Source organism: Alexandromys fortis, unplaced genomic scaffold, assembly GCF_014885135.2.
Source record: "Alexandromys fortis isolate MF-2015 unplaced genomic scaffold, M_Fortis_MF-2015_v1.1 scaffold_72, whole genome shotgun sequence".
NCBI classification, from domain to species: domain Eukaryota; kingdom Metazoa; phylum Chordata; class Mammalia; order Rodentia; family Cricetidae; genus Alexandromys; species Alexandromys fortis.
Genome location: NW_026067969.1, coordinates 8511728 through 8526819, shown reverse-complemented (window position 1 = coordinate 8526819; position 15092 = coordinate 8511728). Strand labels below are relative to the sequence as shown.

The window sequence follows — 15092 nt, the reverse complement described above, 5'->3', positions numbered from 1 at the left end:
GAGCGGTGTCCTCAGCAGCCTCTGGCACCTAGGTTCAAAGGAGATGTGTGTCAGCCAGCCCAGGAGTGCTGGCCCATCTGTGGGTGCGTGTTTTCTCCTCCCTGCATCTACCCCAGGCTGTGGGACTGTCCCTTCTCACAGTGTCACCTTCTGACTTCCGTAGGGCCTCCCGATGAGGTAAGCAAAAGGGGGAAACACTGCCGTTCCATTTCCCTGGCCAACTTTGCGTTCTCTGCATCATACACCCCTGACTGAATATAAGCAGCATGCTCACATTTGACAGGGACAGAATCTGTGGCCCAGAGAGGGGACAGGGTTTGCCTACAGTCACACAGTAAGAATGGGACTGAGCCTGGGTGGAAGGAAGCTCAGGGCTCAGGACCTCAGAATTTTTTCCTGCCCATTCCCCCTGTCCCAGTTCAGACAGTGCTGGCTCCTGCCCTGCTTCTAGAAAAGTGGACCTGGGACAGAGATTTCACTAGTATTTATCAGCCAGTCCACTGATTGCCTCCTTTCTCGGTATTACAGGTTTTGTTCGTTTTGTGTGTTTGTATGAGACACTGTCCTCTCTGTAACCTGGTCTGGTCTGCTCATGAGCCTCCTGCCTTTGTCTTCTGAGTGCTAGGATTACAGATATGTGTATGTCCATCTGTGAGATACATCCCAGCATGCAAGCAAGCAAGCAAGCGCGCACACACACACACACACACACACACACACACACACACACAAAGAGAGAGAAAGAGAGAGAGGGAGGGAGGGAAAGCGCTGGAAGGTCAGAGGTTTCAGGGCACAGGAGAAGTTTGCCCCCCCCCCCCGAAATGAATGGACCCGGGGGAAGAGATAGCAGTGCGCAGTGCCTGGGTGTAGTTCACTCAGGAACTGGCTGTAGGAGCTTCCAGCCTCACTGCTGGTGGGGACATATGACAGCATCTGTAGTCCCCAGATCCACTAGCTCCACAGAGATCTCCCTGAGATAGTACCCTATGTGGGTATGTGGGGGGTCTCAAGGTCAGAGACAGGCCAGGATGGCACAGAAGATGTAAATGCTGAGGGGCTGGTTATAGCAAGAGGGAAGCAGGGGGGGGGTATGGAAAGGCAGACACAGACAGACAGACAGACATATAGATACCCTGTACCACACCATGGGTGGGCAGTAACCTTCTGGTGAGAGAGAGAGAGAGAGAGAGAGAGAGAGAGAGAGAGAGAAAGAGAGAGAAAGAAGTAGACAGTGGTGAGAAGCAGATGCAGAGAGGCCAAGCTGGACGGACTGCGGGAAGGTAGACAGTCTGTACTCACTGAACTTTCTGCTGGTTTTCTTGGGCATCTCCGTCATGTTGGCGAGTTGTGCAAAGTCCCTGGCTTGCTAGCATGTGGCTACTCCAGGCTCAAGACATATAGGTTGAAGGGCCTCCCCCACACCCCTTCCCCTTTCTCTTGCCCTCTCAACTTGCTTCCTCTGTGTATTTTTAAACCTAGCGAAACTCCCACAGCCCCACCCTCCCACCCTCCCCACAGGGGCGGGGGCTGGAGCTGGGGCCTCCTCAGTCCAGCCCCTGAGGGCCTCCTCAGCCAGCAGCAGGGGCAGGGGGCACACCACAAACCCATGGGACCCAGAAGGCCAGAGAACAAACCGCAGGCTCTGGGAACAGAGCCCACTAGGCTGGGGGCCACAGGGGACCTGCCAACAGCTGTCGGGGCCTGGCTCACAGGATGCCAGGCAAGGAGACAGGCCCAGGGTTGGGTAGTTTATACTGAGGCCCAGTACCTAGGAGATGGATTGACGGTGATAGAGAAGAGAATGCTGGACGTGGGCTTGGGTCACCCTGGCCCAAATTCAACTTCTGATTGGCTACTTTGTCACTGTGTGATCAGAGACGAGATGATTCACCTGCTTGAGCTTCGTCATTTTCCTCTCGGTGAGCGGGTTTCTTCACGGTGGCCAGAACACCAGACAGAGCCAAGCATGAAGTCACCTGCTCTGACATGATTGTCCCCGTCCAAGCTAGCAAAGACATATGAGGACAGGTCTTCCATATCCTTCGGACAGAGATAGGGAAACTGAGGCACAGAGAGGCAAGGGGATTTCCACAGGTCACAGAGAGAGCTGGTGGCAAAGACAGGGTCATTAGGCCCTTCCAATAGTATACAGGCTGGTGCCCTGCAAGCACAAATGTGTGTATGTGTGTGTGTATATGTATATATGAGTGTGTATGTGTGTATATGTATATATGAGTGTGTGTGTATGTGTGTGAATATGTATATATGAGTGTGTATGTGTATGTATATGTATATATGTGTGTATGTGTATGTATATGTATATATGTGTGTATGTGTATGTATATGAACGTGTGTATATGAGTGTTGTATGAGCGTATAAATATATGAGTGTCATATATGTGCATCTGTGTGTATGAGTGTGGGTCTGTGTGTGTGTCTGTGTGTTCTGTGCCCATACAGAACAGACATAAGGAGATGAAATCCCATGTATAGCTATAGAGAAGGGTGGTAGCCCATGTTGGAACTGGAGAGCCATAAGGTCTAACCCACTTCGGAGTGACATTGCCTCTCTAGCCTTTGTGACAACAGGGACAGTGCACGATAGACAGCCATCCTCTGGAGACTTCACTTCCCTCGTTCTTTCTTCTTCTATGCTTGGGAGGGAACTCTGTCCTTCACACACTAGGCAAGGGCGGCCTCACTGAGCCACACTCCCACCAGCCCAGAGGGGACATTTTTGCTGTTGCTTTGAGATATAAATCTGACATATCCCAGGTTGCCCTCCAATTGAAGATCTTTCTATCTCAGCTTCCAAGTCCTGGAATTACATGTGTGCAATCAGCCTGCCTGGCCCCATCTGTGCGAGATGTACTCCAGGACAGCGGGTCCCACCCTGCATCCTCCATCAAAATTTTGTCCCCAAAGTCAAGTCACTTGGGGCTGGAAATTGCCAATCCAACAACAGAACCCTGGGAGCTGCCTTCCAGGCCTGCAGCTCCTCAGCTTCCTGTCAGCTGCAGGAAGAGAGGTCAGAGGTCAGTCTGATCCTTGATGGGGTGAAGAGGACCCCAAGGTCCTGAAAGAGAAAGAGACACAGCCCTACAAGGTTCTGGCTGCAGGGTCCTATTTATGGATGCCTACACAGGCCACTGCTTACCGGCCAAGGAGGAAATTTCTAGACCTTTATCTCAGTTTCTTTCTTTCTTTCTTTCTTTCTTTCTTTCTTTCTTTCTTTCTTTCTCTTTCTTCCTTTCTTCTCTTTCTTTCTCTCTCTCTCTCTCTTTCTTTCTCTTTGTTTTTTGTTTGTTTGTTTTGTTTTTCGAGACAGGGTTTCTCAGTAGCTATGGAGCCTGTCCTGGAACTCTTTCTGTAAACCAGGCTGGCCTCGAACGCACAGAGATCCCCTGTCTCTGCCTCCCGAGTGCTGGGATTAAAGGCATGCGCCGCCACCACCACCCAGCCTCAGCTACTTTCTGTTGCTGTGACAAACACCACGACCAAGGCACTTAGAAAAGTTTACTGGGATTTACCAGACAGTGGTGGCACACACCTTTAATCCCAGCAATCGGGAGGCAGAGGCAGGTGGATCTCTGTGAGTCCAGGGCCAGCCTGGTGTACAGAGTGAGTTCCAGGACAACCAGGGGTACACAGAGAAACCCTGTCTCAAAACAAAACAAAACAAAACAAACAAAAGTTTATTGGGACTCATGATTCCAGAGCAGACCTCTGGGGTGACCCCTTTCCTCTCCAAGTTACCATCAGGAGATAGGGAGGGGTCTACACCCCAAAAAGAGCTGAGGGTCTCCCAGTAGAAGGCAAAGTAATAGTCTCCTGGCTGCTCGCCTGGGAGACAGTTACAACCCATGCTATTGCATCAGTTTGCCAAACCAGTGCTGGCTTTCTGGCCAAACCAGCTCTCCAACTGCTGTGTGTTGCTCTTCTCTGGGACTCAGTTTCCTTACCTATGAAATGGGAGTCACAGTAACTCCTACTTCATGGGAGAGATCTCTGGCCTGCACGCGGTGGTCCTCAGCAAGCCCTGGTGCTATGGCTGAAGAGTGGCCGCACGGACAAGGAGGACAGCAGGCCAGGCCAGCCAACAGCAGTGGGTCGGTAGGCCTGTGGTATGAGACCTGGGAAGCTGGATCTTGGAGCGTCTGTTGCCATGGCATAGATGCCTCGTCAGAGCCAGGCTTGCCGTTGGCCCCGGCGCCAGGATAGTTGCTGGTGTCCCTGGGAATGAATGGGGCTCAGTGTGGTGAGGAAGCTGTGCTCAGAGCCCCCTTTGTGCTGTTTTAAGTGGCCGTTGGTAGTGTGGCGCAGAGACCTGCTGGCTGGCGGCTGTCCTGCTGTCCCTCCACAGCCTGTGCTGGAGGTCCAAGCAGGCAGCCCTCTGCTGGAGCCCTGACCACAGACCCTAGTGCCCTCCCTCCAGAGTGAGGACTTTGGTCTAGGCTTGACCTGCACTGCCAGGCCTCGCTTCTCTCCCTCCAATCCCTTAGTCCTTTGATTCCCTCCAGTCCCTCCAGTGCAGGACTGAGCTAAAGCTGCCCCACTGCTTCTTGGAAAAAGAACAGGTCTTCCTGGTCCATACTGACCCTGCTCTGGGGCTATACTGTAGATGCTTGCTTAGTGCAGTCTGGTGAGTGTCTCCCAGATACTAAAGGCAGTGTAAAACTGAAAAGAAAAAAAAAAATAAGAGAAAGGAAAAAGCAGCCAGTGGGAGTGGTACACACCTTTAACCCCACCCCTGGCACTCGGGAGGCAGAGGCAGGCAGATCTCTGTGAGTTTGAGACCAGCCTGGTCTACAGAGTAAGTTTCAGGACAGCTAGAGCTACACAGAGAAATCCTGTCACAAAAAAAAAAAAATCAAACAAAGCGAAAAATGAGAATTAACAAAGCCACTGTAGCAGAGACCTAGGTTTGAAAAAAAAAAAAAAAAAAAAATCAAACAAAGCGAAAAATGAGAATTAACAAAGCCACTGTAGCAGAGACCTAGGTTTGAACCCCAGATCCACAGCTCTTCAGTTGTGTGGCCCTGGCCAGGCTACTGAGCCTCTTTCTTCGTCACCTGGATCCAGTCATAGCAGCCTCCTAAGAGAACTTAGGGAGGTGGCGTGTCAACACAAGGCCAGGCAGAGACAGTGAAACCAGTGCGAGCAGAACTTCCACGGTCGGATGGGGCCCTGGGTATCACACCGCTCTCTGTTCTGCATCCTCAATGAGTGACTATACCCCAGCTTGCGGCTCCCATCTCACGAGGCTGCTTTCACGCCTCTCCTCAGACCTTTGCCCTATCCAAGCTTGGGAGAGGAAAACAGGGTCCGGGCATTTTAGGCTGTGTGCTATTGCTGTGAAGAGATGTCATGACCAAAGCAATCCTTAAGAAAGAAAACATGTAGTTATGGGCTTGCCTACACTTTCCGAGGCTTAGTCTGTTATCATCATAGCAGGGAGCACGGCACTAGAGCAGGAGCTGAGAGCTACGCTCTGATCTGTAGACAGCGGACGAATGGACAGAAAGAGACTGGGCCTGGCTTGGATTTTGGAAACCACAAAGCCCACCCCCAGTAACACACTTCCTCCAACAAGGCCACATCTGCCCCATTAAGGCCACACCTCCTAATCCTGCTAATCCTTTCAAACATTCTCTGGTGATTAAGGAGGCCATTCTTATTCAAACCACTACATCTGGTTGGTAAATGGAGTTCAGCTAGTGGCCACGCCTTTAATCCCAGCATTCTGGAGGCAGAGGCAGGCGGATCTCAGTGAATCCAAGGCCAGCCTGGAAAAGTACTTTATTACAGGCTCTTTATTATTTATTTATTTAGAGACAGGGTTTCTCGGAGGAACAGTCCTGGTTGTCTTGGAACTCGCTTTGTAGACCAGTCTGGCCTCAAACTCACAAAGATCTGCCAGCCCCTACCTCCCAAATGCTGGGATTAAAAATATTCACCACTACTGCCTGGCTTTTTTTTTTTTTTTTTTTTTTTTTTTTTTTTTGTGGTTCTTGCTATGTAGCTCTGGCTGGCCTGGAACTCACTGTGTAGATCAGGCTGGCTTCAAACTCAGAGATTCACCTGCCTCTGCTTCCTGAGTGCTGGGATTAAAGGTGTGTGTCACTGTGTGTGGCTTTATTTTTTTATTTTTTAGACAAGGTCTCACTGAGTTCTAAACTGGACTTGAACTTGCTCTTTAGTCCAGACAAGCTGAACTTTCAACCTTCCTGGGTTTTTTTTTTTTTTTTTTGGGTTTTTGCGACAGGGTTTCTCTGTGGTTTTGGAGCCTGTCCTGGAACTAGCTCTTGTAGACCAGGCTGGTCTCAAACTCACAGAGATCCGCCTGCCTCTGCCTCCAGAATGCTGGGATTAAAGGCGTGCGCCACCACCACCCGGCCAACCTGGCCAACCTTCCTGTTTTCAATGTCTTTAGTAGCTGGGATTCCAGTCCACCAGGCCTGGCTCCCTTAGTTGTTAAATGGCCACAGAAGGGACTCTCTTGGGTTGTCATCACCCAGTCAGTCAGCAGGTCTCCAGTGAGGTTGCGTCACATGCTGAGGCATGGTGGTTCTGGCAATCCACAGAAAGCAGGCAGTATCTGAAGCCTGCAAATCAGAAGTCAAGACGGATTGGAAATGGCCAGCTTCTCCCACTGCCCTCCTGTATTTCCCAGTCGTGAAGGGCTGAGGCTCTGGACCTGGGCAGCCTTCCAGAGCCTCTTGCCATTCTTACATCCCCTGAGGAGGGCTGAGAGCCCTCGATTCTGAGGGGGAAGTGACTGGAAGACATTAGGGTTCTTGTTGGGGGCAGAGGTGACAACAGCACAGGAAACTCTGCTGAAGCCTCTCTACCCACAGGATGTGACTTAGGGAGGGCTCATGACAAACAGGCACCAGCCTATAGCCTGAAAATCTGATAGCAGCACCCACACGAACCCATGACAGCCTTTCCCTCAGAGCCACCGCTACCTACCACCGCCTCTCATGATTACCAAGGAAAGGGAGGCTGTACCCAAGCTTTGCCCTGGTTTCACTCTGAACCTAGGTTGGGAAGGACGTTGACATAAGTAACTGTTTTGAGTTTATGCCAAACTTACCTGTTTCAAAACCAACTTGGCCTCTTAGGGCTGTGGGACCATGGCCCAGCAATCTCACCTCTGAGTGTCAGGGTCCTCATGTGTACAGTGGAGGCAAGAGTAGGGGCCTCTGCCTACGACTGACAACAGAAATAACTCCATACAGGGCTGTGTGGGGCTTAGCCTCTTATTTTCTTTCTATAATTGTAATTACTGAAATTACTCTCTCACACACACCAGAATTTTCCCCTCCCCACTTCTTGCTTCATGTAAGCCGTGGAGCCATGAAGGAAGGCTCCTTGTCATTCCCTGACTTGCGGCTTGATTTCCTGAAGCCCTGGCTGGCCCTATGGAGTGCCTTGAAAGGCCTCCCTCGCAGGACCCTTCTCACAAAAGGTACTTACTCCTGGGACACCAGGGTCTTCAAAACCATTCCTCCTTCCGAGAAGCTTCAAGTCCAGCCAGTGCCGGATAAAACTGGAAAGCAATGCTGGTCATAGTGATGCCTGGAGACTGAAGCAAGGGGGTTGCCTAGAGTGTAAGGGTCAGCACAGACTCCTCAGTGAGCACCAGACCAGCTAGGACTGTATAGCATGACCCTGTGTCAATCAAACAAAACAAGAGGTGGAAGCAAACCAAAAGGCTTCCTGCAGCCAGTCCTGGGGAGTGGGGTGCTATGGGGAACCACAGCTCTGAAGGCAGGAGGGCTTGGGAAACCGGTGAACAGAAAGCAGCTTCCAGGGCCACAGCCGGAGGTAAAAGCTGGAAGGATCCTGAGTGTCACACTCAAAATTTCGAGACTGTAGAAGGAGACATAACAGACTTCAGAATGATCTGGAGCATGCTGGAGTGGGGAAGGTGGAGAAGCCAGGCTGGGTGAAGCGGGACTCGGGGTCCATCTTTGGTTTTTTTTTTTTTTTTTTTTTTTTTTGGATTTTTCGAGACAGGGTTTCTCCGTAGCTTTTGGTTCCTGTCCTGGAACTAGCTCTTGTAGACCAGGCTGGCCTCGAACTCACAGAGATCCGCCTGCCTCTGCCTCCCGAGTGCTGGGATTAAAGGCGTGCATCACCACCGCCCGGCTGGGGTCCATCTTTGGGAGGAAGGGAGAAAACACTGTTTTCCAGGCTTGCACTGGAGTCTCCTGAGAACAAGAAGATGGTGGTGGAGGAGGGTCGGACTGGGTGGGTCCTAGGGTGATCAGTGGATACCGGCCTGAATAAGAACCTCTTCGTAGCTAAAGCGAGCCTTGCCACTGTGCTGGCTTGAGCAGACAACCTCCGGTAATGGGTTAGTGAACCTTGGTCACAGGATTGGTTCAGGAGTCAACCGGAACACCAGCATTTCTTTCTCTCTCTCTTTTTGTTTTTTCGAGACAGGATTTCTCTGTAGCTTTAGAGCCTGTCCTGGAACTAGCTCTTGTAGACCAGGCTGGCCTCTAACTCACAGAAATCCGCCTGCCTCTGCCTCCTGAGTGCTGGGATTAAAGGCTTGCGCCACCACCGCCCGGTTATGCCCAGCATTTCTAAAGCACACGGGAGTGATGGAACAATGTTAACTATTTTTGCGATGACCAACCCAAGACAGACAAGTTCTGGCACAGCTCCACGAAGGAGGACCTTGGTCTTCAACCCTGCCTCCCTGACAACACAAGATCCAGGGTTTAGGCCTGAGCGTTCCTCGCTCTCCGCCTTCAGTGTCGCCGCGCCCCCTGGCGGCCGTCAGTTGCCATGTCAACGGCGGGTGGCTGAGAAGACGGAAGGTGGCAGCGGGGGCAGTTCTCTCTTCCCAGGGACTCAGGCCGCTCCCTCGGCACTTCCCGCCTTCGCCTCACCGGGAGCACACTCAGCCCAGGAAGAAGGGGCATTCCGTGGCAGCTGGCATTGGGGGGGTAAACTGAGGCACGCGGCAGGGCGCCGCAGGCAGGTGTCTAGTGCAGGGCCCCACCTCCAAAGGCAGAGGAGGGGCTGCTGGCAGTGACGCGCCGAGGGCGGACGCTGGACTGGAAGCGGGTGGGCGGGAGGCGGCGGCGGCAGGTGCGGCCGCGGAGGGTGGGAGGAGGAGGGAGGGGGCGGGCAGAGGGGGGAGGGGAGGCGAGGACGGGCACCTCCCCCTTTATAACGCGCCCCCGTCCCGGGCTTTCAGGCCGGGCCGCCTCTTCATCGGCTCTTCCAGTCTCGCCCCTTTGCCCGGCTGCCCCGGGCCGGGCTTGGCTAGGGAGCCCCCGCCCTCTCCCCTCCCCAGGCCTTCCTTCCCCCCACCCGCCGCCCCGCGCAGCCGGGCGGAGGCGGCGCCGTCGGAGGAGGAGGAGCAGGGCACTGCGGCTGGCCCCGGATCGGGAGCCAGAGCGGCAGCAGCTTCGGCAGCAGCGCGGCCCGGGCCAATGCAGCGGGACGCACCGCCGCGAGCCCCAGCCCCAGCGCCACGGCTCCCTGCGCCCCCGATCGGAGCCGCCAACAGCATTGGCGGCGGCGGCGGAGGCGGGGGCAGTGGCGGCGGCGGAGGCTCCTCTGCAGCTCCGGCTCCCCCTGGCCTCTCGGGAACTACAAGTCCCAGGGGGCCAGGCGGCGGGCGGAGACCGGAAGAGGCGGGCTCGGCACCTCGAGGCCGGAAGTGGCCTTGGAGGCGGAAGTGGCGCGGCCGCGGAGGGGCCTGGAGTGTGGCGGGACCGGGAGCGGCGGGAGCTGCGACTGGGGGTGGCGGCGGTGCGCTGGAGGCGGCCATGGCCAAGCAGTACGACTCGGTGGAATGTCCGTTTTGCGATGAGGTCACCAAATATGAGAAACTTGCCAAGATCGGCCAAGGCACATTCGGGTAAGATTAGGCCGCGTGGAGCCAGGAGCTCAGGACCTATACTTTCCAGGGCAGACGTCGTAATGTCCGGGGCCCGGGTCGAGGTGGCCCGGAAGCTTCTATTTCCCTGGCTGTTGCCTGGTCCCGCTAGGCCGCACCGCAGACCGTCCCAGCCTAACCGAGCGGACTAGCGGGGAGGAGCCTGAGGCCCTGGATGGGGGTGGGGTAGGGTTCCCGAGAGGCGCTCAGAATGTGAGCGGAATCACTCCTCGGGGAGAAGCAGGGCCCGAGGGGCGAGCACCGAGGCTGGGAAAGAGGCGGAAAACACGAGGTGCAGAGTAGCGGCGTACCGGAACCGCAGGCCGCGCCCCGCCGGGTGTCTAGTCTCCTGCTGCCCCTTTTCGTGTGGGGGAGGGGCGGGCCCTGCGGAAATGCCTGATGGGCTCTCTTGGGCCTTTCTCTGTGCCTGCAGGGAAGTGTTTAAAGCCAAGCACCGTCAGACGGGTCAGAAGGTGGCTCTGAAGAAAGTGTTGATGGAGAATGAGAAGGAGGGGGTGAGTGGCCCACTGGGCACGCCTTCCAGACTGGGTCGGGTTTGCTTAGACTGCTGCTCTAAAGGCTTTTGTGCTGATGCTATGTTTATGCTTAGTATTTTCTGATTTTCCATGTAACAAGGAATTTAGCTTTCCACTTTCAGTTTTAAGTGACAGAGTTTGGCGGGGGCCAAGTGAGGGAGCCTAGACATTGCATGCAGTTGACTCTAAAAGTCAAGCGTTTAAAACCCCTTTAGCTTAGCCTTTGCTTTTTGTTTTGTGTGAAGAAACAATGCGTGCACAGGCCTTTTAAAAGGTGATTAAGTTCAAGCTACGTTTTAAAAGAGCCGGTGGCAGTGGTGGCACACGCCTTTAATCCCAGCACTTGGGAGGCAGAGGCAGGCGGATCTCTGTTAGTTCGAGGCCAGCCTGGTCTACAGAGTGAGTTCCAGGACAGGCTCCATAGCTACTGAGAAACCCTGTCTTGAAGGAACGCATGCTGTCCATCCCCAACCATTTAATTAGTAAAGAATCATTTTCAATTTATTTTCTGTGTACGGGTGTTTTGTTTTTGTGCCTATGTGTACCACATGCTTGCCTCGTGCCTGAGGCGGTCAGAAAGCTGTGTTGGATCCTTTGGGACTACAGTTAAAAGGTGGTGAGCCACCATGTGGGTGCTGAGATTAAACCAGGATCCTCTAGCCAGTGTTTCCTGTTTGTTTTTTAAAAAGTTATTACATACGTTTTGTTTGTTTGATGTAGGATCTCTGCAAATCCCCATCTGTTATTGAACTCCCTGTGTGGACCAAACTGGCCTCATACTTAGAGAGATCCAGCTGCCTCTGCTGCAATAGAAGACATGGTCCATCAGGCCTGTGTAGGACTCGGCCAGCCATGATGAGCTTAGTAGGAACAGACCACCCAAAGAAAGTTCTGAACTTCCAACCATTATCACCTGTCAGAGTAGGACTCAGCCACTGATAAGTTTAATGGAGGCCTGAGTCTCAGTAGTTTACCCTGAAGCAATGTTGCAGGAAGAACCACAAACTGAGATTACCCGAGCACCGCCCAAGAACAGACCATCCAAAGGAAATGCCTAACTTTCTAATAGTTGTAGACAGGATCATCTTCTAGCACATACCCATTATTTTTCACCAGGACACCCCCAGACAAATGTCAGCCAACCAGAGGTCCTGAACCTTAGAAATCCCTTACTCCCACCTTTGCTACTAGAAAAACCCAACTCTAACTGAGCTTGGGCTCTCACATCACTCCAATGTGTTGGACACACAGAGAGTTTGCAAACTTGGGTAGAATAAAGGCTTTTTGCTTTTATATATGGGACTTGGTCTCTTAATTGGTTTTGGGGGGACTTCATGGATCTGGAGGGTTCTTAACCATTCAGCTATCTCTAGTTCCAAAAAATTCTTCATTTTAACCCACGAGTGATAGTGACAAAGATGTAATCCCTGTTTTGGCTGTCTAAAATAAGTTCCTAGCGGGGCATGGATAGAGGCTTATGATCATGATCCCAACACTCAGGCTGAAGGACAAGGAAGATCACAAACAAGTTCAAGGCCAGCCTGATCTAAGTGGTAAAATCTAGCAGCTCTTTGAGATGTTCTCTTTATTTCACTTTGTACTTTGCAGAGGTTGACTGCAGGTCTTTACATTGTGTTATGTGTAATATATATGTATAACTTTTCTCTCCCTGCCTCTTGAGTCAGGATCTCAGCTATGTAACCTGGCTGGTCTTGAACTTGGCAGTTCTGCTGTCTTGTGACTCCTGGGTAATGGGATTGGATTACAGACAGGAACCATCATACAGAGTCCATACTCTCACCTGCCTTTCAGCCGCTGTTCCCTAGTGTAAACTCCCCGTTGACCAGTTCCTTGGTATATTGCACAGTTTTGACCACTTCCTTTTCTTTCTCCTCCCTAGTTCCCCATCACAGCCTTGCGGGAAATCAAGATTCTACAGCTCTTAAAACATGAGAATGTGGTCAACCTAATTGAGATCTGTCGAACCAAAGGTATGTTGTTTGGATCTCAGGAGCAAAGGAAGCCACGGGAGGCTTTGTTTGCGCCCCTGGAGTGGATGTGCTTACATTGCCTCCTCCCGACTCAGATTTACCACACGGCTTTCTCTTTTTTTCCCATTAGGGTTGGTGCTTTTCATGGGCACTCATAGGTGTCTAGGGGCTGGAGGGTTGGGAGTTGACTGTGGAAAAGTGAGGTGTGCATAGGTCTTTAACTTTTTCCCCCTGTCCATTCTGTGTCAGCCTCCCCCTATAACCGATGCAAGGGCAGTATCTATCTGGTGTTTGACTTCTGTGAGCATGACCTTGCTGGGCTGCTGAGCAACGTCTTAGTCAAGTTCACGCTGTCTGAGATCAAGAGGGTGATGCAGATGCTGCTGAATGGCCTCTACTACATCCACAGGAACAAGGTTGGGCTGTGGGGGTAGGCTGGGGTTGCCCCTGTGCTTTGCTCTTAACTGCTTGTGGATGGTGCTAATTGGCCCTCCTGTGTCCCCCTGCAGATCCTGCACAGAGATATGAAGGCTGCCAACGTGCTCATCACTCGGGATGGGGTCCTGAAATTGGCAGATTTTGGGCTGGCCCGTGCATTCAGCCTAGCCAAGAACAGCCAGCCCAATCGCTATACCAACCGAGTGGTGACATTGTGGTACCGGCCCCCGGAGCTGTTGCTCGGTGAGGACTCCCGAGGGGGGCAGGGGCCGGGTACCTACCTGGCCACAGCCTCCATTGCCAGGGCCTCCTGAGTCATAAGCCCTGGGACATTGAGTTTCGGGGAGCCCTCGGGCTTAAAGGACCCTCCTGGTAACACTCTTCTTCTCAGGAGAGCGGGACTACGGCCCGCCCATTGACCTGTGGGGTGCAGGGTGCATCATGGCAGAGATGTGGACTCGCAGCCCTATCATGCAGGGCAACACGGAGCAGCACCAGCTTGCCCTCATCAGCCAGCTCTGTGGCTCCATCACCCCCGAGGTACGTAGCCAGGCTGTGGTCCTAGGAGTGCAGGGTTCCTGGTCCCTCTGACCAGTGGTGGAGAGTGAAGTCCTTTGTGGAGAAGAGGCTGGTTGCTGGAGGACCTGCTGTTCCGGGCCTCATGGGCCTTATCTCTCTACTTAGCCTTTTCTATGGACTTGTCATGTTTGTTTCCTGTTGCTGCCACAGTACTGGGCAAAGATTTGCTTTTGTTCAGGAACTTTTAGCCCATGGTTCCGTAGCCTTTGCTTTGCTGCTGAGATGCTGCTAAATGTCATGGCAGAGAGGTCATGGGAGAGCAGAGGTGTGGTCATGGCAATGAGGAAGCGGGAAGGAGAGCAGGGACCAGTGCAGTAGCAAACTGGCTTAACACCAAATGATAATCGGCAAGCCTCATAGGGCGTTTTCCCATTTGGCTTCCACCTCCCTGAAGTTTGCACCAGCTAGGGGTCAAGCCTTCAGTGCAGTTTGAAGCTTTTCTTGTTGGACAGGAATGTGCCTAGCAGGGGCTGGTGCATTTATTCCAGGTGACTTATATAAGTGCTCAGATGCTAGGAGTGTATCATGTCTGGTTTGACAACTGTTTTCATCTTGAAGGCATCTGCTTCTTCGTTGGTGGGGGGGAGGCAGGGAGCATGTGGAAGAAGTTGTTTTAGCAAATCCATACCTCTGGCGTTTTAGATGGTCATTCTTACTCCAACTTCATTCTCTCCTTGACACCTCTCAGGTGTGGCCGAACGTGGACAAGTATGAACTCTTTGAGAAGTTGGAACTGGTCAAGGGCCAGAAGCGAAAGGTGAAGGACCGCCTGAAGGCCTATGTGCGCGACCCCTACGCTCTGGACCTCATTGACAAGCTGCTGGTGCTGGACCCTGCACAGCGGATTGACAGTGATGATGCCCTCAACCACGACTTCTTCTGGTCAGACCCCATGCCCTCGGACCTGAAGGGCATGCTCTCTACCCACCTGACTTCTATGTTTGAGTACCTGGCACCACCACGACGGAAGGGCAGCCAGATCACCCAGCAGTCTACCAACCAGAGTCGAAATCCAGCTACTACCAACCAGACAGAATTTGAGCGTGTCTTCTGAGGCAGGCACTAGTGTGTTTAGGTTGGTGGTGGATTATGACTTGCGTGGGACATGTGACATGATGGGACGTTTGAGATTTTTCTCCTCCAGGACTTACTCCCCACCCTGGGCACTGGGAACAGCTGCCTGAGTGGACCGGAGTGGAGCATTGACCTGGAGGGTGCCAGGGCCAGCCTTGCTCGCGCCTCTCTGGAGAGTCTCAGTGTGGACAAGAAATGAGGTGGGAGAGGCTTGCCCACTGTGACTTTCTAAGAACTTCTTGCACGATGGGAGGAGGACACAGGCTGCTCACCATTCCCAGCCCTGCCTGGGGATGAGAAATTTGAGGGACGGAGGCACCTCAGAGAAATGGGCTAGTTTTAGCACAGACCTCAGGAGCATGGGGCTGCTGAGAACTATTAGTTTCTTCAAAAGGAGAATTTTATTGTGTGTTCAGTTCAGAGACATTCCTGGATGCAGTTTGATTGGTTAAAATTAAAAGTTGATTTTTTTTTTTTCCATGAAGAGGCTGTATTTTCTGCATTTAGGCCCTCAGCTCTTATCCTGGGACGCTGTCAGTCTTGATTCTGTAGATTCTTGTTCTCCTCTCC

At 52.7% G+C, this 15092-nt stretch overlaps 2 protein-coding genes across 3 annotated transcripts in view; one reads left to right on the top strand and one right to left on the bottom strand.

The window, feature by feature from the left end:
- Positions 1-9123, bottom strand: part of Sh2d3c (SH2 domain containing 3C) — a 40215-nt gene extending 31092 nt beyond the window's left edge. Inside the window, exon 1 of one of the 2 annotated variants that reach the window (XM_050155298.1) lies at positions 7480-9123. Coding sequence is in view for 1 of the 2 variants with exons in the window: in XM_050155297.1 (XP_050011254.1) it covers positions 1300-1336 (37 nt within the window). In the remaining variant the exon portion in view is untranslated. Of the gene's footprint in view, positions 1-1299; positions 1419-7479 lie in introns of those variants that run through there. The other variant, XM_050155297.1, reaches the window with a different exon arrangement.
- Positions 9124-9334: 211 nt separating this feature from the next.
- On the top strand, positions 9335-14995 carry Cdk9 (cyclin dependent kinase 9). Its single transcript, XM_050155306.1, has 7 exons — positions 9335-9886; positions 10338-10419; positions 12341-12431; positions 12681-12847; positions 12941-13112; positions 13261-13409; positions 14137-14995. Exons 1-7 carry the CDS (start codon positions 9456-9458, stop codon positions 14500-14502), a joined length of 1458 nt encoding a protein of 485 aa, XP_050011263.1. The 5' UTR covers positions 9335-9455; the 3' UTR covers positions 14503-14995.
- The last annotated feature ends 97 nt before the right edge of the window (positions 14996-15092 follow it).

What these genes read in the sequence shown, in the direction of transcription:
- Cdk9 (XM_050155306.1), top strand. Translation starts at nt 9,456, where the DNA reads ATGCAGCGGGACGCACCGCCGCGAGCCCCAGCCCCAGCGCCACGGCTC. An exon ending in ATCGGCCAAGGCACATTCGG is followed by an intron (nt 9,887 to 10,337) that starts GTAAGATTAGGC and finishes CTGTGCCTGCAG; the next exon opens with GGAAGTGTTTAAAGCCAAGC. An exon ending in GTGGCTCCATCACCCCCGAG is followed by an intron (nt 13,410 to 14,136) that starts GTACGTAGCCAG and finishes GACACCTCTCAG; the next exon opens with GTGTGGCCGAACGTGGACAA.